Source organism: Nicotiana tomentosiformis, chromosome 2 (genome assembly GCF_000390325.3).
Source record: "Nicotiana tomentosiformis chromosome 2, ASM39032v3, whole genome shotgun sequence".
NCBI classification, from domain to species: Eukaryota; Viridiplantae; Streptophyta; class Magnoliopsida; order Solanales; family Solanaceae; genus Nicotiana; species Nicotiana tomentosiformis.
Window position 1 is genome coordinate 153,065,868 of NC_090813.1, and position 26,609 is coordinate 153,092,476.

At 38.9% G+C, this 26,609-nt stretch overlaps 1 protein-coding gene and 1 long non-coding RNA gene across 2 annotated transcripts; both read right to left on the minus strand.

Moving 5' to 3' along the window:
- Nucleotides 1-217: 217 nt before the first annotated feature.
- LOC104095593 (uncharacterized) lies at nucleotides 218-1,839 on the minus strand. Its single transcript, XM_070194393.1, has 2 exons — nucleotides 1,187-1,839; nucleotides 218-791 (listed from the first exon to the last, which is right to left on the minus strand). Exons 1-2 carry the CDS (start codon nucleotides 1,837-1,839, stop codon nucleotides 218-220), a joined length of 1,227 nt encoding a protein of 408 aa, XP_070050494.1.
- Nucleotides 1,840-11,733: 9,894 nt separating this feature from the next.
- LOC104107089 (uncharacterized) lies at nucleotides 11,734-13,753 on the minus strand. Its single transcript, XR_011414350.1, has 2 exons — nucleotides 13,377-13,753; nucleotides 11,734-12,067 (listed from the first exon to the last, which is right to left on the minus strand). It is a non-coding gene; the product is annotated as an uncharacterized lncRNA (long non-coding RNA).
- Nucleotides 13,754-26,609: the final 12,856 nt, after the last annotated feature.

The window sequence follows — 26,609 nt, forward strand, 5'->3', positions numbered from 1 at the left end:
GCTTTCAGGCAATGTTCTGATGCTGTAATGCCAAATTTCTCTATGAAATTTTGAGGGCTCCCTCAAAATTTCTATCCCAGTTTCTGTCTTGAAGGGAAAATTATATTTTTATTATAATATGGCTGAATCCACAGAGCTGCCTACGTATCCCCTCTTAAACGGGAATCAGGTCAAACGTAGTTTATGGTACATCAGACAGAAATACAAAAGATTGTCTCTAAATGTAATATCTTTTGACAGTGTCTGAATTTAGAGGTTTTGGCCATACTTCTCCATCCATTTCTGCTAGTATGAGTGCCCCTCCTGTCAAGACTCGATGAACCATATAAGGGCCTTGCCAATTTGGTGAAAACTTACCCTTCGCCTCATCTTGATGCGGAAAAATCCTCTTCAAAATCAATTGCCCTGGTGTGAATTGCCTGGGCTTCACCCTTTTGTTGAAACCTTTAGCCATCTTATTCTGATAGAGTTGACCATGACATACTGCATTCATTCTTTTTCCGTCAATAAGTGCTAATTGGTCATATTTGCTCTGTATCCATTCAGCATCACTCAACTCATCTTCTTGTATAATTCTTAAAGATGGTATTTCTACTTCAGCGGGTATCACAGCTTCAGTACCATATACTAAAAGGTATGGTGTTGCCCCAGTGGAAGTGCGGATTGTGATGCGATATCCCAGCAATGCAAAAGGTAGCTTCTCATGCCAATGCTTGTGGTTATTTATCATTTTGAGTAGTATCTTCTTGGTGTTCTTGTTGGCGGCCTCTACAGCTCCATTCATCTGAGGCCTTTAAGCGGTAGAGTTGTGGTGCTTGATCTTAAACTTCTCACACATAGCTTGCATCAGATCACTATTGAGGTTGGCGGTATTGTCTGTAATGATTGATTCGGGGACCCCAAATCGACATACAAGATGATCTCAGACAAAATCCGCTACAACTTTCTTAGTGACCAACTTATATGACGTGGCTTCCACCTATTTGGTAAAGTAATCAATGGCCACCAGGATGAATCTATGTTCATTAGATGCGGGGGGGGGGGGGGGGGGGAGGGGTCGATGGGACCAATAACATCCATACCCCAAGCAGCGAAAGGCCAAGGCAAACTTGTCACATTGAGTTCGTTGGGCGGAACTCGTATCATATCGGCATGAACTTGACATTGATGGCATTTTTGTATATACCGGATGCAGTCGGTTTCCATAGTCATCCAGAAATATCCAACTCTCAATATCTTCTTTGCCAAAGTGAAACCATTCATATGAGGTCCGCATGTTCCAGCATGGATTTCTTCAAGTAGTCTAGATGCCTCCTTAGCGTCCACACATCTTAGTAAACCTAGATCGGAGGTCCTCCTATACAAGATTCCTCCACTCCCAAAGAAATGATTAACTAACCTCAACAATGTGCGTTTTTGAACATGCGTAGTACTTTTTGGATATTCTCCCTTCTCCAAGTACTCCTTGATATCATAAAACCATGGCTTCCCATCGAACTCTTCTTCAACATAAGTACAATAGGAAGGTTGCTTGCGGATATCTATAGGTATAGGATCAATGTAGCTTTTATCCGGATGATGAATCATGGATGATAATGTGGCCAAGGCGTCTGCAAACTCGTTCTGAGTCCGAGGAACATTCTTGAATTCTATCTTGACAAATCTCTTGATTAAATCTTGCACATAGTGTAAATAAGGCAGTATTTTTGAGTTCTTGGTAGCCCACTCTCCAAGCACTTGATGTATCAGCAAATCTGAATCTCCGATTACCAGTATTTCCTGAATGTTCATGACGATGGCTAGCCTGAGTCCTAGAATACAAGCTTCGTATACCGCCATATTGTTAGTGCACGGGAACCTGAGTTTGGCAGATACCGGGTAATGTTGACCGGTCTCTGATTCTAGCACCGCTCCAATGCCTACTCCTTTGAAGTTTGCGGACCCATCAAAGAATATTCTCTAAACATCATATGCTTCTGAGATGTCTTCCCTAATGAATAGCACTTCTTCATCGGGGAAGTATGTCCTTAATGGTTTGTATTCCTCATCCACGGGATTCTCTGCTAGATGGTCTGCCAGTGCTTGCCCTTTGACTGCCTTTTGAGTGACATAGGTAATGTCAAATTCACTCAACAATATATGCCATTTTGCTAGTTTCCCGGTAGGCATAGGCTCCTAGAAGATGTATTTCAAAGGATCCATCCTCGAGATCAGATAGGTAGTATGTGCACAAAAATAATGTCTCAACTTTTGTGTTACCCATGTTAAGGCACAACATGTGAGTTCCAACAGTGAATAGCGGGCCTCATATGGTGTGAAATTCTTGCTTAGATAGTATATTGCTTGCTCCTTTTTGCCAGTTTCATCATATTGTCATAAAACACATCCGAACGCCCCATCTAGCACGGACAAGTATAATAACAACGGTCTTCCAGGCTCAGGAGGAACCAGAGCAGGAGGTTGAGATAAGTATTCCTTGATCTTATCAAAAGCTTTTTGGTATTCTTCGGTCCATTCAGTCGCAGCATCCTTCCTCAGCATCTTGAAGATTGGCTCGCAAATCACAGTTGATTGGGCTATGAAACGGCTGATGTAGTTGAGGCATCCCAAGAAACTCATCACATCTTTCTTACTCCTCGGCAGTGGTAACTCTTGAATAGCTTTGATCTTTGACGGATCCAATTCGATTCCCCGACGACTGACAATGAAATCCAATAATTTGCCAGCGGGTACCCTAAAAGCACATTTTGCTGGATTTAGCTTCAAGTTATATCTCCGTAGTCTGTCAAAAAACTTCCTAAGATCAGTCAAATGATCTGAGCTCCTCTTTGATTTGATTATGACGTCGTCTACATATACCTCAATTTCCTTGTGGATCATGTCATAAAAGATGGTAGTCATGGCTCTTATATATGTCGCCCCAGCATTCTTCAAACCAAACGGCATAACTTTGTAACAATATACCCCCCATGGCGTAATAAAAGCAGTCTTTTCAGCATCCTCTTCGTCCATTCTAATCTGGTGATATCTGGCAAAGCAATCTATGAATGATTGGAGTTCATGCTTTGCACAATTGTTGATCATGATGTGTATGTTTGGCAATGGAAAGTCATCTTTAGGACTGGCCTTGTTGAGATCCCTGTAGTCGATGCAAACTCTAACCTTTCCATCTTTCTTAGGCACGGGCACAATGTTAGCTAACCAAATAGGGTATTTGACAGCACAGAGGATCTTGGCTTCCAATTGCTTGGTAACCTCCTCTTTGATTTTCAAACTTAGATCTAGTTTGAAATTTCTAAGTTTCTGCTTCACAGGTGGACACATTGGATTAGTAGGTAGCTTGTGGGATACTATAGATGTACTCAAACCCATCATATCATCATATGACCAAGAAAAGATATCAGCGTACTCTTTTAAGAACTCAATATACTCTTCCTTGTCTGTCGGTGATAGATGAAAACTAATGCGAGTTTCCCTAACTGTTGCGGCATTACCCAAGTTAACTACCTCAGTTTCTTCTAAATTTGACTTGGGTTTATTCTCAAAATTCTCTATCTCTTTGACAATCTCTTCATGCGGTGTATCGTCCTCCCAATACGATGAATCACTTATGTCATGTCGCATTGTCTCATTACATGTCACGCTTGTAGATTCAACAGGATAGAAAATAGTCTTGCTGAAATATAAAGATAACAAGACAAAAATAAGTAGAAAAGGTAAATACTTCATTAATAAAACTGGCGAATTGTTTTAAACATAATGCGAAAATAAACATAAAAACAAGGCTCAATCACTTGAGCATTTATTTAAAACATGAAATGCTAAATGTTTTTGCTTTTTGATAATTAAAACATAGAGATGCTAAATCGCCAAAAGCTACTCAGGTGCTCGGCGAGCCCGGGATGGAGCAACAGTCCAATTTCCGAGCATAGCCCCATCTTCCATAGCCTAGATTATGTCTTCCTCCACTTCCCCGAATAGTACCACATTGCAATCTCCATTGTCCTCGGGCTCTGACAGGAACAGGTTCTTCACCCCCTCCAGGATGTTGTCTGCTTCATCTCCCCAAATGGTTTCAGCCTTTCGGAAGGTTTGGTGCAAATGCGGTATCGGCTTTGGCAGAGGATAGTAAAACCTGCTCCAAGGAGGTGTCCAGTCCTTGAATTCCTGTGAGGTGTACTTATAACCCAAGCCAAAAGTAGTCTTTTGAAAACGAGGTTCCACAGGTTCAGCTATTCCCTCCAGTTTAGGACCAAGGCCCCTACCTGGTTCATATCCCAACCACAACATCATACTCATCACTCGGTCACTCCACCATCTACTCTGTTTAATATTTCCAACTAGCTCGACAGTGTAAAAGGTACCTCCTCCTACATTTCTCTCTATATCGACCACATGGACTGTTTGATTGGTGTATATAGGATTGTTGCCATCTCTGTGAACAACCACCTCTTGATGATCCCATTCGAACTTAACAACTTGGTGCAGAGTGGAAGCAATAACCCCAGCCATATAGATCCATGGCCTCCCCAATAGTAAGTTGTAGGTGGTTGAGATGTCTAGCACTTGGAATTCCACATCGAATACTGTCGGTCTGATTTTCAACCTCAAATTGATTTCCCCGATAGTAGCCCTTTGGGAACAGTCAAAATCCTTCACTTCATGCTTCCCTCCTGTATCTCTGACAGATTTATACCCAATTTCCTCAATGTAGTCAATGGACATATGTTCAGACAAGAACCACCATCGATCAACACTTGGTATATGAACTTATTATCATGTTGCACAGTGATATACAACGCTTTGTTATGGTTGAGCCCCTCGGGAGGTAGTTCATCTTCATGAAAAGAAATCTTGTGGGTCTCAAATATATGTCCCACCATATTTCCATGTCTTTACCTGTGATAGTGGCCGGCACATATGCTTCGCTCAGAACTTTCATTAAAGCATTCTTATGTGCATCAGAATTCTGCAACAAAGATAGAATAGATATCTGAGCAGGAGTCTTGTTCAGATGTTCAACCACATAATATTCTTTAGCTTGCACCTTTCTCCAAATCTCCTTGCCTCCTACTTCTACAACAGGTGGCCTTTGCGTATTCTCCTTACTCGATCCTCCTTGGGTCATGTTCTCAGGCGTGTAGACTCGGCCAGTTCTGGTCATACCTTGTGCGGCTCCCGCTTCCTCCATCTTGGACTTACCTTTTCTCCTTGCCTCAGCCTCATAGTCTCATGGAACAACTCTTGAATTATAAACAGGTGGTGGAGTCACCATGACAGTAAACGGTGACCGAGATACGGCCAATTCAACTTCAAACAGTGCACAAACTTGCACCACAACAGGTGGAGGTACCACAGGAGGGACCACCACGATATCCCCATCTCGAATAAAACCAATGGATCCTTCTTCATCCCATTCTTCATCTACTTCTATCATGTGTACTCCCCCCTCTTTGTGATGGGGAAGAGGGTTATTGTGAACATTTGGTGTGGGCCCCTTTAAGTGAATCACCTTAGTATCAATAAGTGTTTGTATCTTATCCTTTAGAGAGCGACATTCCTCCAATGTATGCCCTTTCATGCCAGAATGGTAAGTACAACTTTTGTTGGGGTTAACCCATTTAGTGGGCGTGTCTGCAGCAGGGGGAATGGTTGTGATATAGCCCGCAACTTTTAGCCTTTCGTATAGTTGAGCTATAGGTTCGGCAAGTGGAGTGTATTGTCTAGGCAGTCTTCTTTCAAAGTTGGCTCTGGGTCTCGGGTAATTTTTGGTGGGTAGGTGGAGGTGATTGGAAGTATGTGGATTGAGTGTTATAGACATGTTGTGGGGTTGTGGGATAATGGTATGTTGGTGGTATGTGTAGATATGGAGGAGGAGGAGGTGTTCGGTATGTTAAGGGAGTCCTCGGGCCTTGTGCTACCATTACGGCGCTCACTTCTTTCTTCTTCTCCGATTTTGAAATGCCCTCCCCCCCCCCCCCCCGCGATTGCAGGGCCTTGTTAGTAGCCTGCAAAGCTTCAAAATTGGTCACCATGCCACTTTTGATACCCTCTTCGATTTTCTCTCCTAACTTGATGATATCCGAGAACTTGTGATCCTCAATAACCATCAACCTCTCATAGTATTGGGGGTCTTGGGCTCGCACAAAGAATTTGTTCATTTGACCCTCCTCTAATGGTGGTCGTACCTTGGCTGCCTCAGATCTCCAACTAGTAGCATAGTCTCTAAATGTTTCATTGGGTTTCTTCTTCAAATTCTGAATATATAACAAGTCTGGAGCATTTTCAGTGTGGAATCTGAACCTATCCATGAAATTAGAAGCCATGTTAACCAAGTTGTGCCATTTCTTTGGATCCTGGCCAATGTACCAAGATAGAGCGTCCCCAGTAAGACTTCTCATAAACAGCTTCATGCGGATTTGCTCGTTTTTCCCTACTCTCACGAGCTTATCATAGTACATTCTCAAATGAGCCTTTGGGTCACCAGCACCATCGAACATTTCAAACTTCGGAGGATTGTAGCCTTCGGGCAGCTCAACGTCAGGTTGGATACACAAATCTTCATAATTCAAACCTTCAATACATTTTCCTGTTTCAATAGTTTGGATTCTTCCGGTCAACCTTTTTAACTCTTCGGTCATACTTTTAATCACCATGTCTTTTTCGGTGTGCTCAGGTGTACATTGAGCTTGTTGGGGTGTGTATGGTAAGGTTTTCACATATATGGGGTTGGTTTGGTAGGTTCCGGGAATTTGGGTATATGGGTGGTTATTGATAAATGTTTGGGATGGATCATGGGTGTGAGTAATGGATTGTGGGGAATTGTGGGCAAGGGGATAAACGGTGTTTTGTGAGAGTATTGGATTAGTGTGGTGTTGCGAGGTTTGGAATGGTGGTTGACTTTGGTGTTGCATTATTGGGGTGGCCGGTTTTGATAATGTTGGGTTATTGGAGGGTTTTGATAGTATTGAGTGGTTTGAGGTGGTGGACTTTGTGGAGCTTGTGGCAGCGGATTCAAGGGCGGTGGTTTATTTTGAGGAGGAGGTTGGTTATTTTCAGTAGTGGTTTGGTTGGAGTCATCTTGGTGATTTAAGTCTGGAATGTTCAGGGAGAGGGATAAATTTGCAATGTTTCAAACTTGCTCCAATTTTCTTTGTTCCAAACGGAGGGCCAACTCGTTCTGTCCTGTTAGACTTCCGTCAGATGTTTTCACAGCTTCCTTAGGAGTGGAAATACTTTCTTTACCAGCCATACCGCTTGCATCTTCCATTAGACCTTTTCTTTTGTTGTTAGGACTGCTAGGAGGAGGAGGTGGTGGAGGCCTTTTTGATCGAGTATGATATGATAACACAACCACGATGCACGAATCAACCTTTAGGAAAGGGAATTAAAAAAAAAACAAAGGAAAGAAAAAAAAAATAGCCAAGTTAGCAAGGTGAAGTAACTGCAGCAAAATAAAAATATGTAGGACGTAAACACACAACAGATAAAGATAGTGAAAACCCATTCAATTAGAATATTTAAAGCACGCCCTAACGTGGGGACCTCTTTTTGCCCAAGGTAGGCCTAGCGAATATTCAAGAAATAAATGTGCCAATATATTTCATTCCATTTGCTCTCAAATACCCCAAATTTTTATTAATAATCCAACAATTGTTAATAAGTAAATGACAAAAAAAAAAATAATAATAACAATGAAAGAAAAACTCCTAGTCTAGCTTGCAGATGCTCCTTCATCAATCTTTGGCTTCTTCGCAGCTCGGATGGCATTCTCGAAATGACTATGGCTTGTCACAAGGTATGCTTTTTCCATATTACCTCCAACCTCAAAACCCTTGTTGATACATTCTTCCCCTTGCCGACGAAATTCTTCGCTCAACTCTAGCATGCTTTGCTCCAAGCTAAGAGCTTGAAATTGCCAATGCTCTATCTCTTTATCCTTTTCTTCCAGTTCCTTTGCGTGATCCTCAAGTTGCTTTTGATGTCGGATTTCAGAGTCATGAGCCTTTCTTTTGAATCGACGATATAAGATTTATGCTCGAGCCTCTTTGTCAATTATATGCTCCCCTCCCTTGATGCTAGGAGAGACTGACCTTTTTACGTAAGCATGCAACCACTCAATGTAACCAATGACACAACCTGCATGATACATGTCTATTGCTATAGTGTCCACCATCATGAATTTCTTTTTTTTCCACATATTGAGAATGTCCTTAACAAACGGGATTTTATCGCTTTCATAGTCAATCATGTAACGATTCATGTTGCTTACCCTTGGTATAGTCTGCATTCTCCCAGCTTGCCTAAGAACCCTTATTGCCACGTAGGGTCGAAGGCCACAGACTCCCATCAAAACCAAGTGTGGGGTTTCCTTGGCATAAACAACCAGTTCTGAGGAAGGGAACCGGTCAAACATATATTGGACCGAATCTTCTGTCAAACAATCTAGCAGCCTAACCCAACCTTCAACATCAGCGGGACCTTTTAACTTCTAGACCCCTAAAGTAACTCTCAAGTCATATGATAGAATATAGTCATCTCCAATAGGCTTGCGAAGAGCTTGCTTTCCGTTAACTTTTTAGTGGTGTTCAATCAGCCAAATTTGAAGTAGCAAATTACATCCCTCGAAATGTCTAGCCCCGTCTTTGCAGTGGCTCAGAGACCGATAGATGTCAGCCAAGATCATAGGAACTATAGTGCTAGGATTACCGTCTATTCCATTAAATACTGCATCCGCTACTATGATAAGTCGGGTGTGAATATCTTCTTTAGCCCCTCGAGAAAAAACCACTAGCCCCAGAAAACAAATGACAAATGCAAAAATTCTCTTTTGGGTCCATGCATCGGGACAGTGCGATTCTATATTATATATCTCTCGAGCGTACCCATGACCGAATCTATCATACAAGTATTGAAGTGAAATTTTTGACTTTATTACATGGGTCATCATTTTGCCTCCTTGCAACCCCAGCTTTTTACGAAACTCTTGCGGTGAAGGATTTTTAGGAATGATCAATTCAGCCCTTTCCCACTTTTATTCCTCCACAACAGACTTGCATTTTCAACATAACCACCGATTTCTTCTAGCAATGGTGTCAATTCAACATCCCCAAATCCGAATACCATTCTTTCCTTGTCCCAAAAGGCAGTGACCGCCTCAATGAGTTCTTTGCACGAATTGACATCCATAAGCAAAGGCAAATGTCCCAACACTTTGCGTACTTCTCCTTGTCCCTGAATGCCCAGATCTCTCCACCAACCCTTTAGTGAATCGGGTATGTACCAGACCATGCTAAACCTTGGATAAGCCTTGGATTGATTCATGATTGCTTGTATTTATAAAAGGTTAGCTTATACCCCTCCCCCAACTTGAGAGCAAATTGTCAACATTTAGGCACATTTATTTCGCAAAAAATAAAAATAAATTATGATGACATCGTTCTAGGTCGTAGACCCTTTTGGACTTGGGCATAGTCATACTATCAGACTTAATATACTAAGTATATTGATTCGATCTAGGTTTATAGAAAATATAATTTTTCTAAAAATCATATCATGGTTGGGCTCTATTGAACAGGAGTAGATTGTCTAGACCAAAGGTTCCCCCAAGCGGACAACTTGGGAGTGGAAAGTCCGTGACCGTCGGCGCACCGCTGACTGACCTACCCACAGAACTTTCCCTTAAAAGGAATTTTGAGAGTGCACTATCGTGAAAACACGCAACCGCTAGTGTAAAAATTTTCAAGTGGAGGAAATATGAACGGGATGACAATTATCAAAGCGTCAACATATAACAAATATAGTTGAAAACATTAGACATGGGATCAATTTGAAAGAAAAAAATGATAAAAACGATAAGTGTAAAGTAAATGAGATCAACAAAATTTGAACAAGTAAACTGGAGAAAATATATGGTTAAAACATATTAACTATTAAAGTAAAGAAAAATATGTAGATACGCAATATAACAAATAAGGAAAGGGAGTAGGATATGCATAGAAAGCAAAACAAAGCATTTTTGTTTTAAAAAAAACAAAGATAAACAAATAAAGGAAGGGGGAGAGGATGTACATTAAAAAAAACAAAGCATGCTTCAAAGTAAACAAATAAGGGAAGGGGGAAGAGGGCATGCATAAAGTGTAAACAACTAAGGGAAAAAGGATGTGCAAAAAAAAAATAGTAATTTAAATATAAACAATTAAGGGAAAGAGGAAGAGAGTGTACATGAAGAGTAACTAAAATATAATCACCAAGTAAACAAAGATATGTACGAAAGTAAGTAGAAATATTAACATTATACGAATTAAACAAATAAGGGAAAAAAAGGAAAAATAGCTAAATCTACTTAAAGGCATTTATAAAAAAATAAACAACCAAGGGAATGAAGAGGAGGGTCTATAAAGAAAGTCACAAATAAAACAGTAAAATTATAAGACGAATATAAAGGTAAACAAATAAAATAAGAAAGTAAATCGTACGATCACACAAAAATCCCGCATAGAAATAAAATCCGTTATGGTAAGAATCTAAGTATCCCCAGTAGAGTCTCCATGTTATCGCGCCCCATTTTCTCGCGAAAGCGGGTCTCGACATGTGACAACTCTTTTAAATGGGTATTAAAAGAGAAGAGTCGTCACTTAATAATTTTTAAGGTGCGTTAGGACACTTATTTGCGAATAACTCTGTTTGACTAGTCAACGTCACCAAAGATCGGGTAAGGGCTCAAATTACCTCGAAGACAAGGTGTTAGGCACTCTTCGAGATCCACAACTGTAGGTCCAGGCCAAATTTTATGCTATGTGGGATTATTGGGTTAAACTAAGTTGTAGGTTGCTGAGTTGTGAATCGATCCTAAGTGGTCAAAGCAATTAATTAAAAGTAGTAACGAAAAAATGTAAGAATTGTAAATCGTAAAAAGCCTACTTAGTTACATAAAAGGGGACCTAAATTTTTAAGCCTGATAGATCAACTCCCGTGCAAAGTCTGCTAAGACTTTTATAGCCAAAAGTGCAATGGCTATTCGGGCATTTTGTGTATCATGTTCGCTACCCTCATTACTACCTTTAAATTGTTAACCTAAGAGTGCACTAATTAATTCTAAATCGCGTCTAACTCAAAACTACCTGCCCCTTCCTATAGTTCAGGAAGTTTCGGACACTATTCTAGAGGGATGGTTCTAGACTTAAAGAAAATCTCAAGTTTCTATTTCTATTCTTATTAGCGTCACATAAAAGGGAGCACATAAAGACTTAACAAGTAACACATAAGGCAAGTAAGGGTTCATGTTGACCTCGAATTAAGTAAATTAACTAAAGCGATGAAGTGGTCTCTTAAATATGCAAGATCCTTGAATTAATATTCAGATATACAATACACCAAGTTTAATAGATTAGATAGCTATATGCATAGGAAATAAGAACAAATGAGTGAAAATTTTACCAAGAATCAACTAGAGTAAAAAATAATAGTTATCGGAATATATAGTATACTCACAAAATTTAAATAAAAGTGAAATATTAGTCCACTGGACAATAGCCTATCACGTAATAAAACCAACAAAAACTAATGATGAGATTAAACATAAAACTCCTTAAGTGTTTGGAAATTGAAATAACTAATAAAAGGATAATAAATATGATTTAATAAAAGAAAGTTCTACCTTTAGTTTAAAGCTAAAAATAGACCAATAATAAAACATGAAATATTTTTTTTTTTTAAAAACCGACGTACTACTCAAATGCCAATTATGGAAGTTTCATGTAAAAGCAAATAACAAGCAGGTCTTCTTTATCATCTCCTACCGGCAAGACTAGTGTTTATAGTAAAAAAAATAATTAAAGCATTGAGAACATAAGTAGAGAAGAGGCGTATGAACGAGTAGCACATGATTTTTCCTTTTCCCAGCAACCCCCATTCACTATTATATAGAGCTTAAAAACTACAAGAATAAAATATAACATGAGCCTAAAGATGACTAAACGAAATCCATGTCTCTCTGGAAGACTCCTCATTAGGACCTTCCCAGCTTTCCAGATCCAAAACTCAGCCCAAACTAGAGTTTGAGACCCTGTCAAGTCAACTCACACAAATATGAATATACATGTCAATAGGAAAGAAATAAGCGACCAGGCCAACATTCAATTCTTGAATAAACTTATAACTTTTCACATACTTAATTTGATTATTGCTATTTCCTAAAAGCATGATATAAGAGCACATTAGAGCATGATATCTAATATTCAATTTAGGCCATTTGCCTATCAGTCATATAAGAGCACATTAAAGACATACATCTAGATAGATTTTGTCACAAACAGATTGTCGACCTCATTTACCATTGAATCCTAAAGGTAACATCTCTAGTATTTAACTATTTATTATATAATCTACAGACCATCTAGATATTCAAAACAAGCAAAAAAAAAAATAAGCGTGGCATATATCCAGTTGGGGAGACAACTTTAAAAATTGCAAAGTTAGTCCCAGAACATGATGTATAGATGACCAAGCCATAAGGTTCTGCTTAATTTTCTTATACCAATCATAGAAGGAAGGCATATATGGAGATTCAAGTGACGTACCTGGGATTTTACTTGGTATGCATTTCAAAAGAATGCCGCACAGCATTCAGCATAACCAAGCGCAAACAAATCGCAGAAGAAAGTAAAAGAGAGACAAAAACTAAAGAAGACAACTAGTCTATTCTAACAAACAACTAGCACGTCAAGGGATAGTAATGCATTGCTTAAGAAACTAATCAGTTGGAGAACGGAATAATATAATAAGAAGATTAGGAATCCAGTAACTTCAACAGTGACAAATAAGCCAATTACTCTTCGGAATATGCCACAGCCCGTGCAAAAATTAGAACAACAATAATGAGAAATCAATACTCGAACTCGATAGGCCCCGATTGTATCGAGCAAATAGAAAGACTAAAGCTTTGTCTCGAACGAAGATAAAGACTAAAGCTCTACCTTGATTTTTACCTCGGAACAGAGGAGAATAGAATAGCTATATAGTGAAAATCGTGATCCAAGGTCCCCTCCCCCCCCCCCCCCCCCCAAGTGTATAGAACTAGTGGTATTTATAGTAATAAATTAGACTTAAGTCGTGTCACTATAATGGAAAAGAATCATCCAAATAAAGAAAGATTTAAAATATAAAAACAAGAATTCTGTCAACAAGGAATTGGAGGATTGGGGCGAGATTTGAGTATTGAAATAGGTAAGAAGAGCTGCTGGTGATTATTTTAACAGAAAAGGACTAAAATACCTACTCATAATCGGTGGAATTTGAACCGAAAATCATGAGAGAAATATATGTAATTGAACTTCCAAAATTATGATCCAATCAGTAACAAATGAAATGCCTACCTCAAACCTGTCTACATTCAAACTGATAAGTCTGAACCTGTGAATGGGAAGAAGAGTAGGTGAATCTTCAGGCGCGTCGGCGATTTTGACTAAAATTGGAGCTAATATATTGGCTCATAATTAAGGTAAAAAATTAATTACTTTACGGATTCGATAAGGAAGATAAGTAAGGAAAATAAAGTAAGAAAGGACATAGAAAAGAAATGAGAATATAATAAATCAAATAACGAAGAAACGAGATGAATTTGCCGGTACGGTTTTGAACGAAGGGGAATTGGAAAGGGTTGACTTGAGTTGGTCATGGGTTCTGGGAGAAAGAATTTTGAGTGAAGGGTTTTGGGTATTAATGGGTTAATGGGTTAGGGATAATCTGATGGGTTGTGAAATTTTGGGTTAGAGAAGGATGTACTTTTTCCTCCTTCTTTTATATAATTGGGCTTCTCTTGAAAATATATCTATTTGTTAAAATTCTAATAATATGTTAGCTAAAAAGAAGTAAATATTAATTATTGATCAAAGCAAGAAGACCATATGAATAAAAGCTATGTACTAAAATAAGTTGCTAAAATATCGTGACCTATAAGCAGGAAGATGCTCAAATAAATATTTGTAAAATAAAAGTAGATTTAATGCAATGTGAAACTAAATATATTATGATGAAAAGTATAACTTGCTTGATTAACTCTAAAAGAAACCTCGTAAATGCATGAGTGAGATGACTTTTGATAATAATAATAATAATAATAATAATAATAATAATAAATGTAGTTGTGGTAGTAATAGTAATTAGAAGGTAATAATAAGAATAATAAGAAAATAGTAACAAGAGTAGTAATAGAGAAAATAATAAATGAATATGAAAAATTGACCTTATATTGTTATAAAATAAGTTAAAGTAACACATTTGATATACTAACGATATAGAAGCTCAAATAAATAAATTAGAAGAAAGGAGGGACAAAATTGGATGTCAACATGTAGTTGATAAAGTTAGTCGAAAGGCATATTGATCTTGTGACATTCTAAGAAGTCTTATGTAACGACCCGACCGGTCGTTTTGAGCATTTACGCTCCTTTCAACTATTTGAAATCTTGAATAATTTCCAACGAGGTATTATGACTTGTGTGAATTGTTGGTTTTAGTTTTAAGGTATTTCGGAGTTAGCTTGGAAGCTTAAGTTGAAATAGTTGACCGAATATTGATTTATGTGTAAACGACCTCGGAATTTAATTCTGATGATTCCAATAGCTCCGTATGGTAATTTTGGACTTAGGAGTGTGTCCGAAAAATTATTTGGAGGTCCGTAGTGGAATTAGGCTTGAAATGTCGAAAGTTGAATTTTGGAAAGTTTGACAGGGGGGTTGACTTTTTGATATCTAGATCGGAATCTGATTCTTGAAATTGGAATAGTTTCGTTATGTCATTTATGACTTGTGTGCAAAATTTGAAGTCATTCCGGATTGATTTAATGTATTTCGGCACAAGATATAGAATTTGAAAGTTCAAAGTTCATTAGGCTTGAATTGGGGCATGATTCGTGGTTTTAGCGTTGTTTGATGTGATTCGAGGCTTCGACTAAGTTCGTGTGATGTTTTAGGACTTCTTGGTATATTTGGTTGAGGTCCCGAGGGGCTCGGGTGAGTTTCGGGATGATTTCGGACCATTTCTAGGCCATTCTTAGTTGTTGGTTTTTGGCCATAGAGGTATGCATCGCGATCGCAGACAAATGGTCGCGATCGCGAAGAGCAATTTTGCTGTTTGGGCACTGTAAATCGCGATCCCAGAAGCCTTTTTGCGATCGCATAGAGGAAAATCCTATTGCATTGACCCGACTTTGGAAGCTTATATCTCGTAAATTATAAGGAATTTAAAGATGATTCAAAAATGAAAGTTGTAGCCCTTGACGTCTAGTTTTCAGAAATATAAACCAATTGTTATTTAGAGTTATATACAAAAAGTTATGGTAGACATACTATAGGCTGTTCGGAAAGAGTTTGAAAATCTCTGTTGCATAGGGCTGACTTTGGAAGTTTATATCTCGAACTTTATAACGAATTGAGAGATGAACAACAAATGAAAGTTATAGACCTTGGTGTCTAATTTTCAGAAAGTTAACCCATTTGCAATTTGTAGTTTTGTACAAAATGTTATGACCATTATACTGGAGGGCTGTCTGGAAGATGTAGGGGAGTTTGTTCTTCGCGATCGTGATTGGTTTTCCGCGATCGCGAAGAGCAATTTTAGGGCTGAAAATTTTTGTGCTTCGCGATCGCGAAGCATTTTCCGCAATCGCAAAGAGTAAATTTCGAAGTTTCATCCATTTTTAACATATTTGGGGTAAGTGTTCTATATCCGAAAGTGATTATACTTCACGATTCTATGGTTATATTCATCATTTATTTCGGATTTAAATGGAAGAAATCAAGATTTTTGCAAAATCTTCCAAAAACAAAAATTTAAGATTTGGAGGTCGAGTTGTTATCGGAATTTGATAAAATTGGTATGATTGAACTCGTATTGGAATGGGTGTTCGAATTTTGTAACTTTTGTCGGATTCCGAGGCATGGGCCCTACGGGCATTTTTGAGCTAAAATTTTGGATTTTTATGGAAAATTAGCATTTTCTTATGTAATTAATTCCAATGAATTTTATTGACCGAAACGAATTAATTGTGACTAGATTCGAGACATTCAGAGGCCGATTTGTGAGGCAAGAGCAAAGCAGAGTAAAGAATTTCACACACTGAGGTAAGTAACAGTTTTAAATATGGTTCTAAGGACATGAAACCCCGAATTTTGGTATCATGTGACTATTTTGGAGGTGACGCACATGCTAGATGATGGGCGTGTGGGCATGCACCGAGGGGATTGTGACTTGGTCCATCCCGAAAAACTGTAAAGTTGAATAATTTATTGTTAGCTATATTCTCTCTATGTGTTGATAAAATTTGATTGTAAATCATGCTTAGGCTATGTGATAGTACTGTTGGGACCCACAAAGGTCGCGTACTTGTTGAATTGCCTGCTAAATGCTATATGTACTCAGTCTCAGCTTTTACTTGCACATTTTATCTCAGTCTCTATTATTATTATTGATACATCATATCATTATTGTTTGGGCTGATTTCATGATTATTAAGAGCCCGAGAGACTGGAGAGATTTATGACTGAGTGAGGTCGAGGGCCTGATTGTGAGATATTGATACTATAGCACGTGAGTTGTCCGTGCAGCACGTGAGTTGGCCATGCAGATCCTTATATTATACTATAGATCGTGAGTTGGCCGTGCAGCACGTGAGTTGGTCGTGAGGATCCTTAATTATACTATAGCACGTGAGTTGGCCGTACAGCACGTGAGTTGGCCGTGCAGCACGTGAGTTGGCCGTGCGGATCCAGATAGTTATATTATGGCACGTGAGTTGTCCGTGCAGCACGTGAGTTATCCGTACAGATTATAGCGCTTAGGCTGTAGGAGCCCCTCCGGAGTCTGTACACCCCCAGTGAGCGCGTGTACCCATGGAGAGTGAGTGATGAGGGCTGGGAGCCCAGTGCGTGATGAGGACTGGGAGCCCAGTGAGTGATTGTTGTCCTCAGAGGTTGTACTTGGTTTCCATTTGTTGTTGCACTTAATTGCTATCTGTCATTATAGTGAAATCTCTGAACAGGAACTGTATAAAAATTGATTTGACATTAAACTGTCAGATTTGATAGAATGTCTATTCTTTGCTGGAATTACTGGAAATGAACCATAACTGTTTAGCTCGTTACTATCTTTAGTTCCTTATTTATTATTGTTACTTGGGGAGTTTATTGTACTCATACTACACCCTGCACTTCCTGTGCAGATCCAGGTGTTCCCGGACATAGCGGGTGTTGATCATTTCGCGCAGTTAATTTTCAAGAGATTTTGAGGTAGCTGCCGTGTTCCGCAGACCTTGTCTCTCCTTCTCTATCTCCTTATTTATTGTATTTGGTCTCAGACTATTATAGACCGTATTTTCCAGACTTGTATTTAGATTAGATACTCATGTACTAAGTGACACCGGGTTTTGGGAGTGATATATTTGAAATTTTGAGATTTCTTCGGCTAAATTTAATTATTTTGTTTTCAAACTTGAGAAAAATTGTAGTTTATGGAGATTTTCGGCTTGCCTAGTATTGAGATAGGCAATATCACGATGGGTGAGATTTTGGATCGTGACAAATTGGTATCAGAGCTTTAGGTGACATAGGTCTCACGAGTCATGAGCGGGTTTAGTAGAGCCTTGCGGATCGGTACGGAGACGTCTGTACTTATCTTCGAGAGGCTGCCGAACCCTTAGGAAAATTTCACTTTCTTGTATTCTATCGTGCTTAATTGATTCAGCTTGAAACATAACTCTTTGAATTCCTTCCACGCATTCGTATGCGCACATGAGCGCTCGGTATCAGCTGTGCATTGCCGGCTTGTGATTCTATGAACGAGGTTCAAGATGTGTATTCTGTGTTTTGGTGATGGGCCAGTCTGGAGGACTTGAGGCTAGGTTTATACCGCAGCTTAGGCTCGGTAGCTTCAGTTGTAATCTGTACATTTGGACTCATATGTCCGATAATGTCCTTACGAGTGGAATTTGTGGCTCAATGAACGATGAAATGGGTTTTTTTTATGAGAACTATATAACTGCGGGATGTGTTAAGACGATTTGAATGTGACGAGAAGTGTTTCCTTGAAATATAAAGGAAGGCCATTGGGTGCTTTATTTTCATTTTGATGTGACGTACAATCTCGAGTGTGAATGTTTTGAAAGATCCTTCATGTTGTTAAATTTTGGGGCAAATTAAATTTTCGTGTGTGATTAATGAGTTTGGACTCGAAAAGATTAAGTGATTTCATAGTAATTGTGGCTGCGAAAGGGTATACCAATATGCCAATTTGAGACTAAGCAGGTGGATTATCCCCTGCGCAGTAATTTATGTAAGTGTGTTCCTTATGATGTGAATAGAGAGTTTCTTTTCTGCCAGCGGGGTGTATGTGTTGAGACTTGAATTTGAATCTGGTTGAGAAAGTTGACTTGAGTATTAAGAGAATGAATGCGAGATTAGCGGATGATTGAGGTATTTTACGGTTGGTGTGTCTTGATCTTGAGAAGAATTTTCGTTGAACTGACTACGGTATTAAGACTATAATAAAGTATGGGTATTATGAGTTATCAAGCATTTTAATCTATGGCTTTGAGCCAAGTGGGGGAGCCTGTTATTGACAATTCAATTCATGGTTATATGTTAAAATGTTAGTTGGTCTGAAGTATACTTGGGGATCAGTGATGACTTGCAGAGGTGGAGTTCGAGAATGACTCGAGTAAGGAAATTTCCTGAATACGGGATATAATGCACTTACGAAAATATGAAAATTTTGGAATGATTAAGTTGTTATTTTGAAGGATGTAGTGCACAGGAAGTATGGATTTGATTGGTCGTGTTAAGACAAGGTTACTTATTTGAGTGTTGATTGTGCTAAAGGAGCACATGTCTTTTGGCCCGTTTGGGGCGGAGTAAATTAGATTTGAGTAGAATGGATGATTCTCGAGAAGGTTCTAATGGATTCAAAATGTATATGGGAAATTGAAAAAATTTTGAATTTGTATATCACTAGAATCAGTTACTTATATTGGATAGTATGGGGACGTACGGTAATTCTGTTTGACTATGAATTCTACATTTTCAGTATAAGAAAAGAAAGAGGAACAATTTTAAATTCGCATAAGGTATTTTCAGAGTGAGTGTTACGGTTGGGGTATTTATGAAGGTTCTTAAGAAAAATACAGTAGCTTATGGGCCTTAGGGCGATGTGGTTTTATGTTAGGATGTCTTGTAGTGAGCTTGGGTAAGGATATTAGTGTTTTGACAAGGAGAATTGTCAACCTGAAGGTGATTCAGAAGAAACTCAGAGAAAATAGGACAAATGGGTAACATGATGGATCAGTATGGTAATGGTATGCTCGGTTCTTTTGGTTCATATGATGATGTGGGGATTTACGGGTGTTTGGTGGCAATACTCTTGGATTTGGCAACTTGTGTGGCTTGGTGGAGTTAGAGGGATCCAGTTCTGATAGCTTGGTTATGTGCAAATGGATTTCAAAGTGTTCTTAATGGTTTCTACCATGGATTGGACCGGATATATTCTACCGGTGTAGGGAACGTGTTGTATATTATGAATTTCTCCTGGAAGGAATCAAGATGAAGGTTACTGAATGACTTGGTATGTAATTTGCTGGTTACCCAAAGTTGATAATGATATTCTCGTGCTTGTCACATGATGACATGATAGATGTGGTGTGTGGTGCAGTATTAAGATTTACATGTACAAGGTGGCAGCTCATTCTTGAAAGGAAGATCACGAATTTTAGATAGAATGGTCAATTTCAGATAATTAGATGAATGTTATAACTGCTCGGTAATCCCTGAGAAGGGTGCGCATTTCAAAAGGCGCATTGTGTTTTGACTTACGGATGTTCATTGGTATTGCAGTACTCACCTGGTTGATAGACTGCTGATATTCAAATTATTGCTATGTGGCACGGAAGAATTATGAAAGTATTCCTTATGGGAAGATCGTGAATGGAAGATGTGTTAGTCATTCTAGTGCTGGAGTTGGGATTAGTTACGGTGATTCATGTGTTTGATGAATTTGGAGACTGGGAGTTCTCAAAAGTATATTGTTTCGGGTTGCGACCTGTTTGAGGTGAGTATTTTATTTTAACTCAGTGGAGGCACTAGTTGCGTTAATTATTTGTGATAGCTACGCGCTATAAGTGTGCATATATGTGAGGTTGGAGCCCATGTGCGGACATTAGAGCAAGTATTCATATTCGAAAGAATGCTTAGGCTATTATATGCCTAGATCGACTGTTAAGCATAAAGTTATAACGTTTTCTGTATTTGTACCTTTGTTGAGAACTATCTGGGCTATACTTGAGGTTACAAAGAAGATGATTCCCTAAATAAACGGGGTAGTTACTAATTCTGCGTAAAATTGCAGATTTGAAGTGTGATAGCAGACTTTGTGCATGCTTGCACTATGGCATGCTATTTATTCCAGTCCAGGAGCATGAGAATATTATTTCATTATCATATACAAGTGTACTTGTGTAATTTCTCCTCTATAATATGCTGGGACTGGAGGCCTATGACCATGTTGGGCGATTTATATTATTGGCACGTGAGTTGTCCGTGCCGTGTGTAGGAATATTATTTCTATGATAATTTATCTGATTCATTAATTTCCTTCCTCTACAATTGTGCACATGCGCCTACGGTTATCCTCTTCACGAAATTTGAGAAGTTGGTTGTAACATTGTGGTTGTGGTGGTGCTTGTTGAACTTGCAATATGGTTCCCTTCCATAAGACATCTCCTATATTTGGGTACACGGATTGCGCAGTTGTGTCTTGAGTTATATTGATGTGGCGTGTCTGTGGGATAGTTGTATTTTATTATATAAGGTCATTGGACCTAGAATGGGTACTATTAGGTTTGATTACGGTATATTCGGGAGGATAATATTGAAAGTTGCCTTAGAAGGTGATTATGGTTCTGGTTGGGGCGAGAGAGCTCCATGACTTGTTGCTCTGATAAGGGGTCATGAGATTTTTGCATGTTTCTTTTATTATCAGCAGTGTACGAAGGTTTTGGAACGAGGTTTGGCTTGATATGAGGTTTAATACTTGCACTTGGTTGGTTTGGAGTAATTACCGTGATCGGGAATGGTGCTGCGAGCATGTGAGTTGTGTAGTATGCAATGTGATTATATCTGAGGTTATGGCTATAGCTTGATACAGCTTGTTCAGGCCTATACGGTGTGTAGATGTGAAATTCGGGTCTTGAAAAGAATTCTGGATGTTAGAAATTTGGCTCCAAGGATTTTTGGGCTAATGTTAAATTAATGATTTTCAGTTATGTTGTGTGGTCAGGCCTATATAGAATAGGGTGACGTGAGATCACCCCCGGGTATGTGCATGGTAAGGTGGAATAGAGATTCGAAGGTTAAGAATAACTCTTGGCACGCTCGAGGACGAATGTATGTTTAAGTGGGGGAGATTGTAACGACCCGATCGGTCGTTTTGAGTATTTACGCTCCTTTCAACTATTTGAAGCTTGAATAATTTCCTACGAGGTATTATGACTTGTGTGCATTGTTGGTTTTGGTTTTAAGGTATTTTGGAGTTAGCTTGGAAGCTTAAGTTGAAATAATTGACCGGATATTGACTTATGTGTAAACGACCTCGAAATTTAATTTTGATGATTCCAATAGCTCTGTATGGTGATTTTGGACTTAGGAGTGTGTCCGAAAAATTATTTGGAGGTCCGTAGTGGAATGAGGCTTGAAATGACGAAAGTTGAATTTTGGGAAGTTTGACCGGGGGGTTGACTTTTTGATATCGAGGTCGGAATCCGATTCTGGAAATTGAAATAGCTTCGTTATGTCATTTATGACTTGTGTGCAAAATTTGAAGTCATTCCGGATTGATTTGATGTATTTCGGCACAAAATATAGAATTTGAAAGTTCAAAGTTCATTAGGCTTGAATTGGGGCATGATTCGTAGTTTTAGCGTTGTTTGATGTTATTCGAGGCTTCGACTAAGTTTGTATGATATTTTAGGACTTGTTGGTATATTTGGTTGAGGTCTCGAGGGGCTCGGGTGAGTTTCAGGGTGGATCCAGACCATTTCTAGGCCATTCTTAGTTTCTGGTTTTTGGCCACAGAGGTATGCATCGCGATCGCGGACAAATGGTCGCGGTCGTGAAGAGCAATTTTGCTATTTGGGCACTGTGAATCGCGATCGCAAAAGCCTTTTTGCGAACGCATAGAGGAAAATCCTGTTGCACTGACCCGACTTTGGAAGCTTATATCTCGCAATATATAAAGAATTTGGAGATGATACAAAATTGAAAGTTGTAGCCCTTGACGTCTGGTTTTCAGAAATGTAAACCAATTGTCTTTTGAGGTTGTGTACAAAAGGTTATGATAGATATACTACAGGCTAACCGGGAAGATTTTGGAAATCTCTGTTGCATAGGGCTGATTTTGGAAACTTATATCTCGAACTCTATAAAGAATTGGGAGATGAGAAACAAATGAAAGTTATAGCCCAAAGTGTCTAGATTTCAGAAAGTTAAACCATTTGCAATTTGGAGTTTTGTACAAAACGTTATGACCATTATACTGGAGGTTGTCTGGAAGATGTTGGGGAGTTTGTTCTTCGCGATCGCGATTGGTTTTCCGCGATCGCGAAGAGCAATTTTGGGGCTGAAATTTTTGTGCTTCGCGATCGCAAAGTATTTGCCGCGATCGCGAAGAGTAAATACCTAGGCAGTAGCTATATTTTGAAGTTTCATCCATTTTTAACATATTTGGAGCTATGGAGCTAGGATTGAAGCGATTTTTGAGGCCATTTTCACCATATGGATTTGGGTAAGTGCTCTATATCCGAAAGTTATTATACTTCATGATTCTATGGTTATATTCATCATTTATTTTCGGATTTAAATGGAAGAAATCAAGATTTTTGCAAAATCTTCCAAAAACGAAAATTTAAGATTTGGAGGTTGAGTTGTTATCGGAATTTGATAACATTGGTATTGTTGAACTCGTATCGCAATGGGTGTTCGAATTTTGTAACTTTTGTCGGGTTTCGAAGCGTGGGCCCCATGGGTGATTTTTGAGCTAAAATTTTGGATTTTTATGGAAAATTAGCATTTTCTTATGGAATTAATTCCAATGAATTTTATTGACCGAAACGAATTAATTGTGACTAGATTCGAGACATTCAGAGGCCGATTTGCGAGGCAAGGGCATAGCATAGTAAAGAATTTCACACACTAACGTAAGTAACAGTTTTAAATCTGATCCTGAGGGTATGAAACCCCGAATTTTGGCATCATGTGATTATTTTGGAGGTGACACACATGCTAGGTGACGGGCGTATGGGCGTGCACCGAGGGGATTGTCACTTGGTCCGTCCCGAAAAACTGTAAAGTTGAATAATTTGATGTTAACTATATGCTCTCTATGTGTTGATAAAATTTGACTGTAAATCATGCTTAGGCTATGTGATAGTACTGTTGGGACCCACAGAGGTCGCATACTTGTTGAATTGCCTGCTAAATGCTATATGTACTCAGTCTCAGCTTTTACTTGCACATTTTATCTCAATCTCTATTATTATTATTGATACATCATATTATTGTTGTTTGGGCTGATTTCATGATTATTAAGAGCCCGAGAGACTGGAGAGATTTATGACCGAGTGAGGCCGAGGGCCTGATTGTGAGATATTGATACTATAGCACATGAGTTGGCCATGCAGATCCTTATATTATACTATAGCACGTGAGTTGGCCGTGAGGATCCTTATATTATACTATAGCACGTGAGTTGGCCGTGAGGATCTAGATAGTTATATTATGGCACGTGAGTTATCCGTGCAACACGTGAGTTGTCTATGCAGATTATAGTGCTTTGGCTGTAGGAGCCCCTACGGAGTCTGTACACCCTAGTAAGCACGTGTACCCATTGAGAGTGAGTGATGAGGGCTGGGAGCCCAGTGCGTGATGAGGGTTGAGAGCCAGTGAGTGATTGTTGTCCTCAGAGGTTGTACTTGTTGTCATTGTGGTGAAATCTCTAAAAGATTTTTATATATGGATTACATGAACAGGAACTGTATAAAAATTGATTTGACATTAAACTGCCAGATTTGATAGAATGTCTATTCTTTGCTGGAATTACTGGAAATGAACCATAAATGTGTACCTCGTTACTATCTTCAGTTCCTTATTTATTATTGTTACTTGCTGAGCTGGTTGTACTCATACTACACCCTGCACTTCATGTGCAGATCCAGGTGTTCCCGGACATAGCGGGTGTTGATCCTTTCGCGCAGTTGATTTTCAGGAGATTTTGAGGTAGCTCCCTTGTTCCGTAGACCTTGTCTCTCCTTATCTATCTCCTTGTTTATTGTATTTGGTCTCAGACTATTATAGACCGTATTTTCCAGACTTGTATTTAGATTAGATGCTCATGTACTAAGTGACACCGGGTTTTGGGAGTGATATATTTGAAATTTTGAGATTTCTTCCGCTGAATTTAATTATTTTGTTTTCAAACTTGAGAGAAATTGTGGTTTATTGAGATTTTTGGCTTGCCTAGTATTGAGATAGGCTCCATCACGACGGGTGAGATTTTAGGTCATGACATCTTATTAACGCACTTCTTATGCATTTTATGCATTTATAATAAATATGTACTCTTAGAGGCTTGTAGACAGATGTCATGTATACAGATACTTATATGGCCTTGGGGGCGTTTTAAGTATATAATGGATCATATTGGCCTTATAGGCTCGTATGTCACAGGTATAAGTTTCTATATCAGGTAGGGTCATTCTATGTCGGGTATTCCCGCATGTTTACTATATTTATCTCATGACGCCCTTCTAGCCCACTTACCTATGATGATGTAATAAGAAAGATACGTTATGTTAGTACTCGGTTGAGTAAGGTACTGGGTGCCTATCGCGGCCCATCGGTTTGGGTCGTGACAAAGTGGTATCAGAGCAGTTCCATCCTAGGGAGTCTACAAGCCGTGTCTAGTAGAGTCTTGTTTATTGGTGTGTTGTGCACCACACTTATAAGCAGGAGGCTACAGGGCATTGAGGACTGTCACTTTTTCTTCTTACTCTAGATCGTGTGGTAGACCCTAAATTCTATTTTATTCGTAATAAGACGATACCTACATCTAGAAAGACAGTTGGTAAAAGATTGAATGTGGCCGTGGAAGAGTGGAGTCAGAGGAACTTGATTTTGCATCATGCTTATGATGAGTAAATGTGAGGTCTATAGCAGAACATGTGTGTCCTAAGACGTGTAAGCTTTTTGATAAGGAGCCTTAAAGTAAGAATATATATCCACCTATATGGTGAAAAGTAATGAGAGATTCAGAAGGTAGATACAAGTTTCAACAAGTAAAAAAAGGGTACAACGCGCCCAGTCAATGAAGATTATCAGTATTTACAATTCAGGCAGAGAAATATAAGCCTTTTGAGTTACCTTCAATAATAACAGAGGTATGTACAATTAGCCACACGCATCTCATTTATGTCCTATGGGGGCTAACAAAAGTAGTATAAGAGAATGACGGATATTAGGATCCGGCTGGGGTTAGAGTAACCCAAAATAGTGAATGGATTGTTTGCGTTAGTTAATATTTCCGAAGGATATTGCAAATGTGCTAATAGATCTCCTTGTGAGACACCCAGATGGTGCACTCTAAAATAGTACAGCTAGATATGAGTACTGCAAATATAGGCACTGGAAGCCTAGAAAGGATAAATATTATCTTAGTATGGCTCCCATCCCTAGTAGAGAGAGAATGTTAGGCAACCCGAAGAGCCAGTGGATGGAGTAAGGGGAGCTAAAAGGAAAAGAATGTCTTGTTGAAGTTTTCAGAATAAAGTGATAGACAGAAATGTTAGTAGGGAAATAAGAAGAGAGTTAATGAAGCATTATGAGTAATATGTGATACATGGATGACAACGGTAGATTAAAAAAAAATGATGACAGTATTACAGAGTCTATAGTCAAGTGAAGGAAAGGACGAGAGGTGACAAGCCTTGAGACAACAAAGGAGTATAGGCCATAAAGCCATAGCCTCATTTCGAGAAATAAGTTCATGACTCTAACGTGATTACCAGAAGGAAAAGTTAGACCCCAGAGTAATAAAAATCAGTATGGACTGGTGAGCAAGATAAACTAAACATGAATTAGGGACTGAGTAATAGTAGGCATCATGAGAATTTCAGAGATTGCATTTCGGCGATAATAGAATGGACGATAGAAGAATAACCTTTGAAGGTCATTCAGGAAAACGCTTCCCTAAAGCAAGCAATGTGAGCAAAGTTAAGGTTAAGGGACTATGTGTGCCAGTTACACTAAATGTCACCCTTGTGAGTAAGGAATTTTGTTATTCTTGGTACAGAAGGATTACCACAAGGCGAGTAAGGGTCATCGATGATGTGAAAAGATGCCAAAGATGAAGAGGTAAAATATCTATAGGTAGATCGTCAAAGCTCTAAATCTTAGTACTCCCTTAAAGGGGGGGATATGGAATGATGTGGCATTAAGTCAGAATTAAGTGGTTCTAGTAACTATGGAATGGTAAAGGAAGAATGCGATAAAAATGAAAAAGGAATGAGATTG